Source organism: Nerophis ophidion, linkage group LG16, assembly GCF_033978795.1.
Source record: "Nerophis ophidion isolate RoL-2023_Sa linkage group LG16, RoL_Noph_v1.0, whole genome shotgun sequence".
NCBI lineage: Eukaryota > Metazoa > Chordata > Actinopteri > Syngnathiformes > Syngnathidae > Nerophis > Nerophis ophidion.
In genome coordinates, this window is record NC_084626.1 from 10,447,163 (window position 1) to 10,466,536 (window position 19,374).

Consider the following 19,374-nt stretch of genomic DNA (forward strand, 5'->3'; position numbering starts at 1 on the left):
TTTGTTAAGTTGCCAGCCTTTTTTATTAAAGGAAAGGGTGCACATAATCTTTCAGAGCATATCGTGTTGCGATTTTGTTTTAGAACTAAACTGTGTTCAAAGCGTATACAGGAGTTTGTTTTCACATCAAAAACTTCAAACCAATTACAAAAATCACAGTGGTGTGCATATTTTATCCAATTTGACAAAACACACATGCATATGTCCTATCAATTAAAATACATGATTAAAAGAGTTGTCAGTCGACACAAAATTAATAGATTAGAGAAAAGGTATTAAGTGCTCTTAATAATGAAGTGGACTTGATAGTAAAAGTAGACTTAAGACACTAAAATACCGATCTCCAAACTTGGTTAAAAAACTTTGGACAGAAGAAAAATGCATAGCAAAATCACAACCATGTTCAGCGTCAAAAATATAAATAAAAAAAACACTTCTTCATTTAAATTGTACTAAGTGAATCACAAGGCACTGTAGACTGGCCAGTAACCATGGTTACAGTGACAATGGCGCCTTAATGTTGTAACAATACCTTTGGCTCTAGTGTTCATGAAGTTGCAAGGAAGGTGCAGGAATACGCCACACTTCTAAGGCGGGCTAGTAATGACATGAGTTTTTATTTAAACGAAGCAGGCTAGTATCATCACTTCAATCAGGGACGTCTAAACTTTATTATCAAAGGGTGAAGGGCAAAGGGTAAAGGATGAAGAAGAAGTGCTACACCGTTAAATATCATTATTCTAATTGCTTTGGTGTTCATTTTATGTTTTGAATGTGCCACAGCCTAATAGAAACACACGTGTGGGCTGCAAAAGGTCCGAAGACAACATCATCTAATTTGCATAAATACGGATGCTGTAGGAGAGTGAGCAAAAAACATGAAAAGCAAAACAAGTATGCTTAGAAACACAAATTACAATTAAAAAGGGGGTCTGATGAATACTCACTAAACATAGTGTCAAAGTTGTTCAGTTGGCAACACTGATCCCTCCTGCTATATATTTGCTCATTCTCTGGCAGACCAGGTGTGTATGACTTATGCTAAGAAGCTCAGTGACGATGCATACCACCACCTGCTGTACAGAATTATAATGCCAAGCTGTATTTATAGACAGTCCCATTATAATGTGTTTAGGAGAGGAGAACAAGTAATGAAAGTCTGGGAAACACTGTTACCAATCTGAATAAAACATTCCCATCTTAGCTTTGTGTTACAGGTGAGAGAGCACATTATTTTAAATACTCAACAGTATTTCTGACATTATGTCCAAGGTCACTAAAAAAAAGGAGCTATGACCTGAAAATTGCCGCCGTTACACTCTTTTGACACCTCTGCTGTAAGTGAATCATTCAAAGTGGTCCTTCATTGAAAACACAAGTAAATGTAGCATAATTCATATCATTTGTATTAATAAAAAGCCTGCATAAGTCAGGTGTGTTGCTAACACAACTACCATTGACAGAAATGCCACTCCAAGTTAAACTTCTTAGTGGTGGTGTATACAGTACAAACACTGTATTTGCAGAGGCAGCATGCAGGTATGTGACTACAGCACCTGCTATACACTAAATAGAAATCTACTGTCCAGCTGCCACAGTAAGGCCTTACTGTTTTATCTTTTTTTTGTTCACATCACGAGAATTACATCAGTAAATAACCTGAGGTGGATACGTTATTATTATCCCTATTTTTCCAGAAACAAAGTCATTATTTTCCTAATATTACTGTAGCGCTACACCTATATGCAGTGTTAGCACAGACAAGTGGAACACTAAAGAGCTCTCTATAGCTTGTCATTGGAATGTATTCAGTTTACAGGGCCAGCAAATAAAATATATAGATTTAAATCATGTAATAAATTACTTCAAAATGCCAGTGCATTGCTTTAAAATGTCTTAATAAACCAATCGCTTGAGAGCTCAACAACAAATCAAAAGGCATCAGTCACTTCTCGAGAGTTGGCTTCCCAACCCAGAGAGGTAGTACTAGTCTTTTTTCCACACATAAAATATACAATTTTTTAAAATCACTTCCTTATTCATCTTTTCTTATAGTTATTTGGCACATCATTCTAAAAATGTTAAATATTATTGATGCAGATGCGCCAATATCGGGTTGACATGCATGCACTATACAGCATAGTGCACTAATGTGGCTCCAACAAGGAGAAGAGACGGTGAGAAATGCATTTGATGTGACAAATAAGAACACACACTGCGTCTTCAGGTGAACAACAGGAAGTAGGCAATGCGCCTGGCGACCCTCAACACGTTGGGGTGGCTTATTGCAGACTAATACCTGTGAAGACCAAAAAAATGGATTTCAAATACTGTACAACTATTTTCATTCTCCATTCATTTGACAAGTATGAAAAAAAAACAAATCTGAATTAAGATAGCTTCAGTTTAAATTTAAATTATAATTTTCTTCGCTGTATACGATACTAGTCAAAGGTTTGGATACACATTCTCCTTCAATAACACGGGAAAGTGTGTCCAAACTTGCGACTGATACTGCGTGGAAAATGCACATGTCATAGTCAATCAATCAATGTTTATTTTTATAGCCCTAAATCACAAGTGTCTCAAAGGGCTGCACAAGCCACAACAACATCCTTGGTTCAGATCCCACAGATCCCGGGGACGGCGTGGCGAAGTTGGTAAAGTGGCTGTGCCAGCAATCTGAGGGTTACTGGTTCAATCCCCACCTTCTACCATCCTAGTCACGTCCATTTTGTCCGTGGGCAAGACACTTCACCCTTGCTCCTGATTGGTCCTGGTGAGCGCCTTGCATGGCAGCTCCCGCCATCAGTGTGTGAATGTGTGTGTGGATGGGCGATTGTGGAAATACTGTCAAAGCGCTTTGGGCTCCTTAAAAATGGGTAGAAAAGCGCTATCCAAGTACAACCCATTTGCCATTTACTTTCAATCTCAGCTATGACCATGCAGTACTTTCCAGTACCACTAGGGATCCCGGTACATCCCTTTGACTATTTACCTGTAGTAGTTGGGTTTAAAAGGACCGTTCTTATTAAGGCCCAAATATTTCGCCTGCTCATCTGAGAGCTCCGTCAGGTGAGCATCAAAGGTTGCCAGATGTAGGCTGGCCACGTATTCATCTAGATTTGGAATGTACGTGAGAATTACTGTACATAATCAAACATAAATCAAAGCTTTTGAAAAATTAGTACCCATCTTCTTGGGCAGCAGGTAAACATCCTGCTTGTATCGTCCCTCTGGAGCGTTGTACAACTCAATCATAGCCAGGGCCTAAAAATGTGCGTGAGATGATGAAAAAAGTGAGTACACATGTTTAATATTAAATTATATCCTTTGATGGAACAGCACTAGATAAGTTACACTTTCTTGTGTAACATGGGACTCGTTTGTGTCCATATCCCAGCCTGTCAGTGGTTACCTGAGTGGTGGCTGTGATGGACAAGACAAAGGTAGGAACAGTGGAACAGCTGAGGTTAAGGAGACGTCCCTGAAAAGCAAAAAAAATAAAAAAATATATATGAGCATGTTTTCCACAAGTTAGTCTCGCATGCTTGCTAAATAAGAATGTGTGTATTCACCTCTGCCAGCAGGATGACTCTCTTGCCATCAGGCCAAATGACATGATCCACTTGAGAGCGCACTCTCTCCCAAGTCAGCTCGGGCGTGCGAAGGCTTGCCTGAAGTATGTTTGATATTCATATTTTATCATTTGTTACAGCTGATGATAATCAAAATATCGTACCGTAATATCGCAAAATAATATATACAGGTCCCCTGTTATGCAAAAGTTGATTTTTAAATAATGCCCAAACAGTAACGAGTCCTTAAAAAGAGGTACTGAAATGCTCGCGTTAAAAATTCTGTTTTCATGACATCATGAAAGGAAAAAAAAAACTTCTTAATGGACATGATTCCACCTCTGACCCACCCCTAGCGAGATGAGCCTGTCCAGTGCATACGCTCACCATTTCATAGAGGACAGCTTTGTAAAAACACATCTAAAAACAGGCTTCTCTCCACATCTTAAAATAAAGCCTGGACAGAGTTGGAAGCTGTAAGTTTAATTATTTCATTTTTCTTCACCAATAGACTAACTTAGCATGATGTCAATGTTAAAATGTTAGCGTGTAGCTCACATCGCTATGCTAGTGTCGCTAACGTTCACGTCGTCCTGTCCCACTCCTTTATGTTACATTGTGGTATGTTATGGGGCGGTATAGCTCGGTTGGTAGAGTGGCCGTGCCAGCAAGTTGAGGGCTCCAGGTTTGATCCCCGCTTCCATCATCCTAGTCACTACCATTGTGTCCTTGGGCAAGACTCTGTACACACCTGCTCCCAGTGCCACCCACACTGGTTTAAATGTAACTTAGATATTGGGTTTCACTATGTCATGTGCTTTGAGTCACTCGAGAAAAATAGAATAAATAAATACAACCATATAAATATAATGCGTGGCGCATTGGGAGAGGTGCTGCGCGCAACCCGAGGGTCCCTGGTTCAATCCCCACCTAGTACCAACCTCCTCACGTCCGTTGTGTCCTGAGCAAGACACTTCACCCTCGCTCCTGATGGGTGCTGGTTAGCGCCTTGAATGGCAGCTCCCTCCATCAGTGTGTGAATGTGTGTGTGAATGGGTGAATGTGGAAGTAGTGTCAAAGCGCTTTGAGTACCTTGAAGGTAGAAAAGCGCTTTACAAGTACAGCCCATTTATCATTTATTTATTTATAAATAGAATTCACTTCACACTTCACTTATGTACTGTGTGTCGTTTATAAGGTTGGATAAGCACAAAGTTAGAGTTTACTTATTGGAGCAAACACAGCTCATTAGCATTAATGATACAAATGCACAGAACGGCATGTTGTCGTAGGGGTTTACAAAAAGCACTTTTAAACTGTGTACTTAACTTTAAGGGTAGCTTTACGGCAACGCACTTCCAATACATTATGGTGGGACCTCTATAACGTATTTAAAATTGTTGGATTTAAAATCAATTAGTATCATTTATATACCCCTAAATGCTCCATAGATAATTACGGACTTACCACATCAATCTCCGTGTTGGAGTGGCCCATGTTGCAAACAATGGAGCCGTTTTTCATGCGGTCCAGCTGGTCTCTGGTCACCACATTTTTGTTTCCTGCAGACAAGGAGGAGCATCCGTAAGCACCACACAATCATTCTAAGGCGAGGGGACTTACCAGTGCACGTGATGATGATGTCAACCTGGCGAATGACCTCGTTCAACTTGACCACCCTGAAGCCATCCATGCTGTTCAGAAGAAGCCGCGATCAGCACAGTGACAACTGCGAGTGTATCGCGGTTATGTTTTATTATTAATATGTTATTTTACGCTTCGCTCACCAAGCTTGTAGAGCACAAATGGGGTCAATCTCAGTAATGTAGACGATGGCTCCAAGAGCTTTCAATGCGGCACAACAACCTTTCCCAACCTGCGAAAGACAAAACACTGTACTGTAAAAGTAAAGACCTCTTGTCTGAAGGCACATTAAACAACATGTTTAAGAATCGTCAAACTATAATTTAGCAATGAGGTCTGACACGTGTTTTTGCCGTTCCATTGACTGAAGGAAAAATTGTGCAAGCAAAGTCCCACAGGTGGTATCTCACCTCACCATAGCCGCACACAACTACTTGTTTGCCTCCAAACATGACATCTGTGGTTCTCTTCAAGCTAAAAACAATGGAGTATAGTAGTTAGCACATGTGCAGCTACTGTACCTTCCAATGAGCCGTGTAGGACTCGCTACACCACACCAACAATTATAAACCTGCAGAGTCATTAGCTGCAACAATGAAGTTTTCTTTTTTGAGTATTAGGGCCAATGTGAAAACTAGCTTAAGATGCATTTTCCCCCTCATATTAATATAATGTTATTCTTATAAAACAAAGTTGTTTTTTTTACAATATTACAATTTTATTCCCATAAAATGTTTCTGTAATACTACACTTTTATTCCAATTACGTCATTTTTCTTTCTAGTAATATTACAATTTCACTGCCATGAAAACACTTTTGACCAGGGTAATATTACAACTTTACGCTCATATTTATTTTTGCATTTGTAATTTAAGGATTCTAGACACAATGATATTCACTTCCAATATGATACAGATATTGGTCCGATAAGATATGAGCACAAATCATACATGCTTTTATTATATTGTAGTGTGGAGTGTTAGAAAAGGTTTAATCAAGTGAAATTATTCAGAAAGAACAATATTAGGCGCTAATTCATTATTTAATGTCTGCAAAGAACTTATGTTATTTATGAGTTGAAGTGGAGTTGTAATTGTTTTTTTGAAGACACCTAATTGCCACAATAATTTGTGAAGTGAAGCGTCTCATGACGCAGTAAGTTGAATTATACGAACACATGTTGTACTGGATACTTTCTAATCTGCTTCTATCCTGGAGACGTTGTATGTGTCCGTAACATGAAGCTAGAATTACTTGATACTTGTTTATATTGACAAATGTGCTGTTTTGGACTGCAATATTGTACCGTATGTTTAGCTTTTGTGCTATCGTGTACCTTGTGCTTACCTTTTGTAAATGACTTGACTAAAATAGAAGAAAAGAACAATGTGTGCTTATTGGAAGATATTTAGATGTTAGATGTTAACTGGCTATCTAGCTTTGCACAAGTAATTACTTTCCAGGACTGCTGTTTTTGGAGCACTTATATCAGAGATTTTAGATGCAAGCCAATATAACCTATTTGTTTTATGCTGATATCGGATCAATAGGCGTGACCAATATTGGATCGGGACACCAAATATAATTTCATCCATTCATTTATCATGTCGTATTTAAACTATTGTGTTTAAATAAGGATTGTGTCCAATGTACACTACAAACATCATTCAAATCCACTATTCATGGAGTTAAAGCAACTTAAACTGCACGATGTGATCAACTTTAAAACTGCTCAAATTATGTTTAGGGCATCCCTAAACTCTCTACATCCAATATACAGAACCTATTCCAGGATAGAGATGCTCACCATAGTTACAGTCTAAGAGGAAACAAAAAAATTATCCATCCATCCATTTTCTACCGCTTATTTCCTTTGGGGTCGCTGGTGCCTATCTCAGCTACAATCGGGCGGAAGGCGGTGTACACCCTGGACAAGTCGCCATCTCATCGCAGGGCCAACAACAACAAATTATATTTGCCTAAATTTAGAACAACTTTAAAATCAATGTGCATTTCAGTGCGTAGAGTCAGTCCGTGGAACAACTTAGGAGACGAGTTAAAAATGTGTTTTAACATGATTAAATGTAAAACACAGTTTAAAAAGCAGTACTGAAGAAGTATGAGGAGGAAAGAGAGTGATGCCCTCAACACAGAGCAATGGGAGAGAGGTGTATAGTCATGTGTGTGTGTGTGTGTGTGTGTGTGCGCGCGTGTTTTGTCTTGTCTTATCTCATAGTAACAGTGGTACTAATTGTATTGTTAGTGTACAGGAGTCTTTCTTGTTTTTGTTGTATAGTTTTGTTCTTGTATTATATTGTTTATGTTAAATGTGAAATGAGTGAGTGGGGTCGGAAAATTATAAGCATCTGCTTCATCCAACCCCTTTTCAAGCCTTGCACAAATGTCCCTGCCAAAATGTAAAAATAAAATAAAAAGTTTGTGTTGTTGTACTGTGCAGGTTTGAAATAAATACTTCAATTCAATTCAATTCAATTCATTTATAATAATACAATTATTATAATAAAAATGTTTTGCACTGGTAATATTACTAAGGCTACTAGTTTTCAATGCAATATTAAAAGGGGCCTATTATGCAAAACCAACTTTTCTACTGAAGAGATGGCAGTAAAGCGGTTTAAGAATGGTCTGTAAACATAATCCATCCATTTCCTACCGCTTATTCTCAGCTCCAATCGGGCGGAAGGCAATCATAATCTATAAACATTTTGACCAAAGCACCACCTTTACATTTTATGTTGACCACAAGTAAATGTTTTAAATGTAGAAAAAAAGATTAAGTATTTTCTACAAATTCTATTTCTTATAAAATTAAGGTTTTTAAATGCAATACTGTGATTAATTTTTTTAAATTCTTGAAATAATGTGACTTCAGACTTCAGTATGAGATTCCTCTTGAGACATATTTACTAAAGCTCTATCTTTGTCAACTACTATTATTACAACCTAATTATAATTGTTCCAGCAGTCGGGTTACATTTGGTTTCATGTTGCAGGTTTTCTTTTCAGTATGGCGCAACTCCTCCTATATATTTTATTTTTCAGTAAATGATTTGGAAAACCATTTGGAAAACCATTTGGAACCTAGGCAGAGGTCTGCTCTCTACTGCAAGCCATTTCAATTTATGATGGAACACTTGCCACAAGACAACAGTTTTGCTGGCAGATAATTTATCATAGGAAAGTAATAAGTTGCAGCGCGGAATGGGAGTAAGACAGGTGAAATTGTTTACCCATTCCAGAGCTGTGCTCATGTTAGAGAGTACTAAACTATTCATTGGCAGCCTTGGTGAAAATTAACAGAGCTATTACAGGTTGCATTGCTGACACATCACAGGCTTTAACAATCTTTATTTGTAGAGCTGCTAAACAAACAAAAGGTACACATTTTTGGACATTACACTCAGGATTGGCCGACAAACTTACTTACCCGTCCAAGATGGACTCTCTGCAGCAGTAAAGGTTATCAAACTTTTGCTTTGTGACAGAATCGTTTACATTCATGGCTGGCACACACAGTTTCCCTGCCTTGGAGAGCTGGTACAACCTATAAAGATACTGTTGTCAACTTCACATTGTACCTGCGTATTTATTGTAGCCCAAAGATAACCTGTGAACCCCAGTGACGCTCTCTTCTACGATGCCTCGGATCTTCTTGAATACATTTGGGTATTTCTTGTACATCCAGTGCGTCAGGTCACCTCCATCATCCAGAATCTAACAGGCAGAGGGAGATCATATTCATTAGTCAGTTCAAACACCTCGTTTCTAGACTGCATGGCAGTTATTTCTACCGTACCATGTTAGGCTGCCATCCTTCATTGTTGACACAGCGGTCAATACACCACCAGAAGTCGTCCTCAGATTCGCCCTTCCAGGCAAACACAGCCACACCTGAAATGTATTATACAGGTGATATTTACAATGTCCTATTAGCAGCTCCCTGACTGGATGAAATATAGAGAGGTTTACACATTCTAAAACACATGCAAACTTGACAGCACATGCAAAGCTAACTTACTGAAATTGTGCGCAAAGAATAGTGTCTCTTTTGAGAGCAGAATAAGGACCCCAATCCATTTAGCGTGTCTGTCTTCATGAATATGCAGAGTATATGCTGATCATCAGAACGGCCACAATACCAATAGGAGGATATGCAAAGATAATCATTCAGCACACACACTGTGATTTTTTCAAGGCTGATCACTGTTCTGCAGACACTATTTTATGACTTTATTTAGGATGTCTGAAAAGTGTGTGCTGGAAAAACAGATGCTGGACAAGGAGTCATTCGTCCTGTGCGTGTCAAAATTATTGAACTGTCATAAATAAAAGTGTTTGGACTTATTGTCTGTTCGGAAACCAACATTGAATGACCGTGACTTTCGATCCTTCAGACGGCACTGTATCAAAAACCGACATCAATCTCTAAAGGATATCACCACATGGGCTCAGGAACACTTCAGAAAACCAGTGTCACTAAATACAGTCGGTCGCTATATCTGTAAGTGCAAGTTAAAGCTCTACTATGCCAAGCAAAAGCCATTTATCAACAACATCCAGAAACGCCGTTGGCTTCTCTGGGACCGAGATCATCTAAGATGGACTGATGCAAAATGGAAAAGTGTTCTGTGGTCTGACGAGTCCACATTTCAAATTGTTTTTGGAAATATTCGACATTTTGTCATCCAAACCAAAGGGGAAGCAAACTATCCAGACTGTTATCGACGCAAAGTTCAAAAGCTAGCATCTGTGACGGTATGGGGTTGCATTATCCATCCATCCATCCATCCATCATCTTCCGCTTATCCGAGGTCGGGGTGCATTAGTTAAGTAAAGTAAAGTACTAATGATTGTCACAAACACACACAAGGTGTGGTGAAATTTGTCCTCTGCATTGGACCCATCCTCTTGATCACCTCCTGGGTAGTGAGGGGAGCAGTGGGCAGCTGCGGTGCCGCACCCGGGAATCATTTATGGTGATTTAACCCCCAATTCCAACCCTTGATGCAGAGTGGGTCCCATTTTTTTATAGTCTTTGGTATGACTCGGCTGGGGTAACTTACACATCTGTGAAGGCACCATTAATGCTGAAAGGTAAATATAGGTTTTGGAACAACATATGCTGCCATCTAAGCGCCATCTTTTTCATGGACGCCCCTGCTTATTTCATCAAGACAATGCCAAGCCACATTCAGCACGTGTTACAACAGTGTGGCTTCATAAAAAAAAGAGTGCGGGTACTTTCCTGGCCTGCCTGCAGTGCAGATCTGTCTCCCATCGAAAATGTGTGGCGAATTATGAAGCATAAAATAAGACAGCGGATACCCCGGACTGTTGAACGACTGAACTGTACATAAAAATAGAATAGGAAAGAATTCTACTTTCAAAGCTTCAACAATTAGTTTCCTCAGTTCCCAAACATTTATTGAGTGTTGTTAACAGAAAAGGTGATGTAACACAGTGGTTAACATGCCCTTTCCCAACTACTTTGGCACGTGTTGCAGCCATGAAATTCTAAGTTAAATATTATTCGCAAAAAAAAATGTTGTTTATGAGTTTGAACATCAAATATCTTGTCTTTGTAGCATATTCAACTGAATATGGGTTGAAAATGATTTGAAAATCATTGTATTCAGTTTATAGTTACATATAACACAATTTCCCAACTCATATGGAAACAGGGTTTGTAGAATGAACTTTTACCAGCTCAGAGTTGATGCAGCTCAGTATGTCAATAGTTACATAAGATAGGTACCTCTTTGTAATCACGGCGCCACTTAAAGTAGTTCGTCTGCGTTAGTGCTTATAATAATCCAGATGCATTAATGCACTGCAGTTGTGATGGTACACCAATTCCATGCAGCTTGTCTGCACTAAAAATAGTTTTTGTTGTCTATAGATTGCAATTCTACATTGCAAAAAAGGTGGTACACATCACAGATGTATGCTGTTAGTACAAAAATATTGCATACAGGTTGGAGAGCATAATAACATGAATGTGTAGGGCACATAATGCCAAATAATACGCAAAAACCTCATTTAAATAGGGTGGTCTGAACCACTTTTCAGTTGTACACACAATGTAAGGAGATCAAACACAACATTCCCACTAATAATACAAGCAATTTTACAGTATACTCATGCTGTTTATGCAGGAAGAGTGCAGTGTAGCTGAAATATTTTCCTTAGTACTTCACAGGACATTACAGTTATGTAACTGACAGAATAACAACGATGGAAAGGGCTATGAGTAGACTATTGGTTTTTGAAAATGGTGCACTATAGCAGCAACTTACTAAAGAGCAGACAACCCCCTACAACTCAGTTCCATGTAATTTACACTGCTTGCTCTTCTTTCAGCTATCAAAATGCCAGACCACGGGAATGAGCTACAGTGCAATAAATGGCATACTTTGACCATCACATAGCAAAGTGATGGTGCTTCTTTCACGTTTAATACATAATGTCAGTCATTAACATTTTCAAAGTAGAAAGAACCCTGCCAGCATGTTAGGTAAATGTGTTTTGTCTTGGTCAGTGTTTATACCGATCTCTGACAGGGCAGCAGCTACTTCATTCTGCGTGGAGTAGATGTTGCAGGCAGTCCAGCGGCACTGTGCACCGAGAGCCACCAGAGTCTCAATCAGCACCTACAAACGCAGATAAGATAAAGCCATTGACTGAAAAATAAAAAAAATAACATATTTTTTCTATTTGTTTATTATTTGATTGTTTTCAGTAACACACAAGGCTATCTGACGGAATGTCAACAAAACACTTAGAGGACATTCACATTAGGCACTCTGTGCCCTACTTGGATTCACTTGACACCCAAAGTTTGAAAAATACATACCTTATATTATGGGTTAAGCGATTTATACATGCAAACAGGGTTTTTGGTCCTATCACCAACAAGCGTATGCACTCAAACCAGTGACTAGGAAATATGACACAGAGAGCCTGTTTGGAAAAAAAGTGACTCAAAAAGTAGGTAGTAAATTAGCAAACAATAAAGGAGTAGTAATGATATATATATATATATAAAGTAAGATTGTACTTATAATAATAGATGAGTTGTAACCTTGACAAGTCAAAAAAGGTAGCAATTTGTTGTTTGTTGTGGTAGAATCCAGGTTAATACTGCCATGATTGTATTTTGGAGCTTACTTTGCACTGAACAGGAAGCCACAGTGTGCATGTCTGTATTAACTTGCTCAAAGTCACATTTTTCAAATCAAAATACATATCAAGAACACCACAGCTAGCTTATCTTACCATTCAGGGTTTTCAAAAAACTGATTCGTTAAACAAATGTTTATATGTGTCATAATTAGATGTTTAACTTTGTAAAACACTTTCGCAAGTACTGAATGAAAAGTTGTTGTTTTTTTATTACTTACACTTTTGCGACACTTATGCTGTGTAAGATTTGAGTGCGCGCATCCAGATTCCTGAGTGTGTAATACAACTTATGCGCGCGCATTCAGAAGTGCATGCGAGTAGTAAAACATGTGTGTGGATATCTGAGGTGTGCCTAAATTTAACCAACCACGGAAGACACCAGGCAATTTAAACCAATTAGAAACAACATACAGCTGAGGTGCGTGAAAGAGACGCCAACATGCCATTTCGATCAATCAATCAGAGTTACTCAAACTATGGCAAGCTGCAAAGTTTATCATTATGAACCAAATATAGAATAAGGAATACAAGCGTGACAAATGTCAATTGTGGCGTGTGGCGTGAGAAAGGGTTAAATTGCGTGACTGTCACTTTGAAAGCGTGAAGCTTGGCAGCTCTGAGCAAGTGTTCGAGTTTGGTCCATCGTTGTTGACATCATTGCAGAATACCAATTAACCTTAGTGGTGAGTATAAGGCAAGGGGGAGTTACAGACAAACAACTCTTTTTACATGTTCAAATCGCTGGACAGACAGATCAAAATAACCAATCCCAAACCAAGCCATCAATCCACTGTGCCTACATTTAACCAACCCCAGAAAACACTACACAATTCAAACCAATTAGAAACAAAGTAAGGCCGGTCTTGGCTCCTCTCTTTGAAGCACCTAGGCTGTATGTTTTTTCTGATTGGTTTGAATTGCCAAGTGTCTTCCATGGTTGGTTAAATGTAAGCACACCTCATTCACGCACGCACTTAGAAATTCGCGCGCGCAGGTTGTATTATACACTCATGAATCTAGATGCGCTCACTCAAATCTTACACGGCAGAAGTATCACAAAAGTCACATGTCAAAAAGAGACAGAGGGTTCTTGCTTCTCGCAGATCATAGATATGCACACGCAGATTGTATTACACGCATGCACTTCTGAATGCGGGCACAAATTGTATTACACTCTCACAAATCTGGATGCACACACTAAAAACTTACACGGCAGAAGTGTGGCAAACGCCATGTCTCAGTAAGTAGACAGCATATTAAGGATTATTTCTGATTAGGAACAGACAGACAACTTAAAACACACACGGTTCTAAAAAGAAACGTACAGTGGGGCATAAAAGTATTTAGTCAACCACCGATTGTGCAAGTTCTCCCACTTAAAATGACAGAGGTCTGTAATTTTCATCATAGGTACACTTCAACTGTGATACAGAATGTGAAAAAAAAAATCCAGGAATCCACATTGTAGGAATTTTAAAGAATTTATTTGTAATTTACGGTGAAAATTAAGTATTTGGTCAATAACAAAATAATCAACTCAATACTTTGTAATATAACCTTTGTTGGCAATAACAGAGGTCAAACGATTACTATAAGTCTTTACCAGGTTTGCACACGCAGTAGCTGGTATTTTGGCCCATTCCTCCATGCAGATTTTCTCGAGAGCAATGAAGTTTTGGGGCTGTCGCCGAGCAACACGGACTTTCAACTCCCTCCACAGATTTTCTATGGGTTTCAGGTCTGGAGACTGGCTAGGCCACTCCAGGACTTTCAAATGCTTCTTACGGAGCCACTCCTTCGTTGCCCGGGCGGTGTGTTTGGGATCATTGTCATGCTGGAAGACCCAGCCACGTTTCATCCTTAAAGTTCTCACTGATGGAAGGAGGTTTTGGCTCAAAATCTCACAATACATGGCCCCATTCATTCTTTCCTTAACACGGATCAGTCGTCCTGTCCCCTTAGCAGAAAAACAGCCCCAAAGCATGATGTTTCCACCCCCATGCTTCACAGTAGGTGTGGTGTTCTTGGGATGCAACTCAGTATTCCTCTTCCTCCAAACACGACGAGTTGAGTTTATACCAAAAAGTTCTATTTTGGTTTCATCTGAAAACATGACATTCTCCCAATCCTCTGCTGTATCATCCATGTGCTCTCTTGCAAACTTCAGACGGGCCTGGACATGCACTGGCTTAAGCAGGGGGACACGTCTGGCACTGCAGGATTTGATTGCATGTCGGCGTAGTGTGTTACTGTTGGTAACCTTTGTTACTTTGGTCCCAGCTCTCTGCAGGTCATTCACCTGGTCCCCCTGTGTGGTTCTGGGATTTTTGCTCACCGTTCTCATGATCATTTTGATCCCACGGGATGAGATCATGCGTGGACCCGCAGACCGAGGGAGATTATCAGTGGTCTTGTATGTCTTCCTATTTCTGATAATTTCACTCTTCTTAGTCTGGTGCAGGTCTACAATTATTTTCCTGGTGTCCTTCAACAGCTCGTTGGTCTTGGCCATAGTGGAGTTTGGAGTCTGACTGTTTGAGGCTGTGGACAGGTGTCTTTTATACAGATAACGAGTTCAAACAGGTTCCGATAATACAGGTAATGAGTGGAGGACAGAAGAGCTTCTTAAAGAAGAAGTTACAGGTCTGTGAGAGCCAGAGATCTTCCTGATTTGAAGTGACCATATACCTATTGTCCACCATAATTTACAAATAAATTATTTAAAATTCCTACAATGTGAATTCCTGGATTTTTTTTCACATTCTGTCCCTCACGGTTGAAGTGTACCTATGATGAAAATTACAGACCTCTGTCATCATTTTAAGTGGGAGAACTTGCACAATCGGTGGCTGACTAAATACTTTTTTGCCCCACTGTACACGGATCTGAATACACACACTCAAATTGATATACAGACACACATATTAATACACACACACGCAAATTGGATTACACACACATAGATTGAGAGAATTGTTGGCAAACAAATTTGCTACAATAATACTTCCATAGAAGAGGGCAAGCATTTTGGCTCTCGAAGTTTGCGGGACATTTGCTTTGATGCCTGCTCTGAAGAGACCCGTCGCTTTTTGATCATGTATTGGTGAGAAGAACGCGACCCAATCGTTCAGACTGCAGTCAAATCAGATAGTTATCTGATTTATATCCACATATGAAAGAGGCACGAGAAGGATTTGAAAAATTCGGAATTGAACTGTTCTGATTGACATGAAAAAATTTGATACAGGTCACATGTGAGCAGACAAATCAGAAATGAACTGCAATGTGAACAACGGGTAAAACGGGCAGTGCAAGTGTGTCCTGAGAAACAGGAATACTAAATACAATACAAAATACTACATCTACGTTTAAGCTTGAAGACAGAGAAATATCTTACAGCAGTCTGTGCAGTGATGTGTGTGCAGCCCACTATTTTGGCACCTGCCAACGGTTTCTCACTCTGTGCTCTCTTCCTGAGAGCGAGCAGTGCTGACATGTCTGAGAACATAACGTTAAGAGCGATTAGTGGGAGAGAGAAAGAACAATGTCGAAGATGTCAAAGCAAAAACACGTGTAAGAAAGAGGTGAAATGGAAAGCATTGCCACTCACTAGATAACGCATTAAGCACAAATGCAACAAAGAACAGCTTGCATTACATGATATCCAATGTGCAGCTGTGCCTGATGTAGAGTCAAGTGAGTTTTGTGTCCTCTGTGTGTTTTACCTTGTTCCGCTATCTCTATTTCACGTCTGCCAAACTCTGCTTGCTTAATGTTCTTGACACAGAAGTCCCCGCTGCCCTTGGAGTTGACCTGTGTTTTGTCCCGCGGGGAGGTCTCATCGTCTGAGCTGTCGGTGTAGGATGCGGCTGAGAGGTAGAACAAAAAGTACAAAAGGTAATATAAACAAGTCGGAGACTAAAATTAGATGGTAAAAAGACTGACGCTGCTTTTTACCGGAGCTGTAGCTGTCTGTAGACGACTGAGAGATGGAGCGGGACAGCGAACGGCGGCCTGCTTTGGTGGGAAACCTGCTGAACTCCTGCTTGTCCTCAACAAACTGGATTTGCTGATAAAAACAACAAGACATATTTAGGTAACGGCAAAAGTTCCATAAATCTGCGATTTCAAAGTCCCTCCGCTGAGAGTATCCGTGTTTTTTTCATATATTCACCTACAGCATTCGAGGTTACAATTTTATTTGGACTGCCACCAAAAGATCAGGCATCCATTTTTTTATGTACTTTTTGGCTAGTTGCTTACAAGTAATCATCTTTAAAACAAACAGTATATGGGTTATACTCGTATAGTGCTTTTCTTGTTTCGAGATACTCAGAGCGCTTTGACACTATTTCCACATTTACCCATTCACACACACATTCAAACACTGATGGCGGGAGCTGCCAATCAAGGCCCTAACCACGACCCATCAGGAGCAAGGGTGATACTGTATGTCTTGCTCAAGGACACAACGGAGGTGACGAGGATGGCTAAGCCGGGGATTGAACCAACGGCCACTCGACCAACAAAGTCACGCCGTCCAACAACTAAAATAAATACACACACTGTTAAAAAAGCCACTATTTTGCAATTTTTGTGTTTCTTATTTTAATCTGAGTATTTTATCTGTTTTAATTGGTAAAATTTTTAAGTTTTAAATATTGATTTGTACTGTGGCACTTTAAGATTAATTTGAATGAGAAGTGTGTAAAAAATAATCCATTCTTATTAGAGAATTTTTCTGTTGTGCGTTGTGGCGTCAAACTGTGTTTAGCGGTCTTTGAACGCACCGTCAAAACACCTCGTCTTGTATTAATCCGTGTATAGAACAATCACTCTGTGCTAAGAAAACACACACAGCTTGTAGGTTCAATCTGCACAATTGAATATCTTAGACTGCAATGTGTTTACATGAATTTAGATTTGGGTATGTTGTACATGAATTTAGATTTGGGTATGTTGTTTCTCCATCCATCCATCCATCCATCTTCTTCCGCTTATCTGAGGTCGGGTCGAGGGGGCAGCAACCTAAGCAGGGAAGCCCAGACTTCCCTCACCCCAGCCACTTCGTCCAGCTCTTCCCAGGGGATCCCGAGGGGTTCCCCGCCAACCGGGAGAGATAGTCTTCCCAACGTGTCCTGGGTCATCCCCGTGGCCTCCTACCGGTCGGACGTGCCCGAAACACCTCCCTAGGCAGGCGTTCGGGTGGCATCCTGACCAGATGTCTGAACCACCTCATCTAGCTCCTCTCGATGTGGAGGAGCAGCGGCTTTACTTTGATCTCCCCCCGGACGGCAGAGCTTCTCACCCTATCTCGAAGGAAGAGCACCGCCACCCGGCGGAGGAAACTCATTTCGGCCGCTTGTACCCGTGATATTGTCCTTTCGGTCATGACCCAAAGCTCATGACCATAGATGAGGATGGGAATGTAGATCGACCGGTAAATTGAGAGCTTTGCCTTCTGGCTCAGCTCCTTCCTCACCACAACGGATCGATACAGCGTCCGCAATACTGAAGACGCCGCACAGATCCGCCGGTCGATCTCACGTTCCACTCTTCCCTCACTCGAGATGGGACCAAGACTCCGGGGTACTTGAACTCCTCCCATTGGGACAAGATCTCCTCCCCAAACCGAAGATGGCACTCCACCCTTTCCGGGCGAGAACCATGGACTTGGACTTGGAGGTGCTGATGTGTGTTGTTTCTAAATGGCGAAATAATTTCACTTGTTTTCAGTTAAACATTCAAGCTGTTTCCAGTCCGTCTGTGGGTTTAGTAACTGTTGGGGGTTTTACCGTAGTTACCATTAATACTGTTCATGCCTAGTTGACCTAATCAACAAAGTTAATTATTAAATTACTCAACAAAAATGTGTTATTTTCGACTATTCATTTAAAACAATTTATTGGTAGACTGTCAGGAATGTGTATGTTTACACTTTTAAGTAAATATTTGCAGTTAAATAACCCCAACAGTACTGGATAAAATACTTTCTGCACTGAATGGTATATTTACAATACATATTGCACTGAAAGTATATTATATTTTCACTGTGGTTTTATACTTTGTTTAAAAATTAAAACGATTTATTTTGCAGTAAATTATGTTTCTTCTGATACAATGTAATTTACTAGAATAGGTTTTAAAACTCAGTTTAAAATCAAGTCGCACACACAACGACAAAAAATGGCAATGTATTCGACAAAACGAAAAAATTATGACTGACTAGTCGACTATTAAAACAATCGTTAGTTGCAGCCCTATTACACAAAACAGAGTAGACTCTGGATTCCTTATTCTCCAACAAGAAATAAGATTCTGAGCAACAAGTCTACAATTGACCAAAAACCAATCATTTGGCCATTGAGTGAGATGCCATTTGTGCTCAGAAGGTGAGCCAGAGCTTCAATTGTGATTCATACCTGATTTCAAGGACCTGCTACTAAACCCTGACCGCATACCATCAGATATAACTTAGCAACAAAGAACAATGGGTAGCAGTTTCTCGAAATTTACATGACAAGATGCTGCATAATTCACCCTGCACAAGTTGGCAGAGGTCAATCCAGGGTTTTGTTTCCCCTTCAGGAATAAAGTACTTTTTGGCAAAGTTCTTGGAATCCCACATACCTGTTGAGGCACCAGGGCTCAGGGCTTACACACTGATGTGTGGTTGTTATGTTTAATGCGGGGAGAGCTTACTTTAGGTTTTGTGAGCCAGAGTGATTTGGTGAACATGCATCGTATACACTTTATTGTACTTTGCTGCTATAAAGCTGATTTACAAGGGCAATCGGCATTGTATTCTGCATGTAAAACTATAAGTATTCTCTAAAACTTGTGTTTGTGTTTACCGTATTTTTCGGACTATAAGTCGCAGTTTTTTTCATAGTTTGGCCGGGGGTGCGACATATACTCCGGGGCAACCTATGTGTGAAATTATTAACAC

At 39.9% G+C, this 19,374-nt stretch overlaps 1 protein-coding gene across 2 annotated transcripts in view; it reads right to left on the minus strand.

Moving 5' to 3' along the window:
* The window catches only part of LOC133534887 (S-adenosylhomocysteine hydrolase-like protein 1), a 27,437-nt gene continuing 8,063 nt past the window's right edge, over nucleotides 1-19,374 (minus strand). The window contains exons 2-17 of one of the 2 annotated variants that reach the window (XM_061874195.1): nucleotides 16,383-16,494; nucleotides 16,151-16,294; nucleotides 15,823-15,923; nucleotides 11,791-11,893; nucleotides 9,040-9,134; nucleotides 8,851-8,957; nucleotides 8,671-8,787; nucleotides 5,633-5,696; nucleotides 5,366-5,454; nucleotides 5,202-5,272; nucleotides 5,046-5,140; nucleotides 3,579-3,677; nucleotides 3,419-3,487; nucleotides 3,192-3,270; nucleotides 2,999-3,119; nucleotides 1-2,299 (exon numbers count right to left, since the gene is read on the minus strand). In XM_061874195.1, the coding sequence (XP_061730179.1) occupies nucleotides 2,293-2,299; nucleotides 2,999-3,119; nucleotides 3,192-3,270; nucleotides 3,419-3,487; nucleotides 3,579-3,677; nucleotides 5,046-5,140; nucleotides 5,202-5,272; nucleotides 5,366-5,454; nucleotides 5,633-5,696; nucleotides 8,671-8,787; nucleotides 8,851-8,957; nucleotides 9,040-9,134; nucleotides 11,791-11,893; nucleotides 15,823-15,923; nucleotides 16,151-16,294; nucleotides 16,383-16,494 (1,473 nt within the window). In that variant the 3' untranslated portion in view covers nucleotides 1-2,292. Of the gene's footprint in view, nucleotides 2,300-2,994; nucleotides 3,120-3,191; nucleotides 3,271-3,418; nucleotides 3,488-3,578; nucleotides 3,678-5,045; nucleotides 5,141-5,201; nucleotides 5,273-5,365; nucleotides 5,455-5,632; nucleotides 5,697-8,670; nucleotides 8,788-8,850; nucleotides 8,958-9,039; nucleotides 9,135-11,790; nucleotides 11,894-15,822; nucleotides 15,924-16,150; nucleotides 16,295-16,382; nucleotides 16,495-19,374 lie in introns of those variants that run through there. The other variant, XM_061874196.1, reaches the window with a different exon arrangement.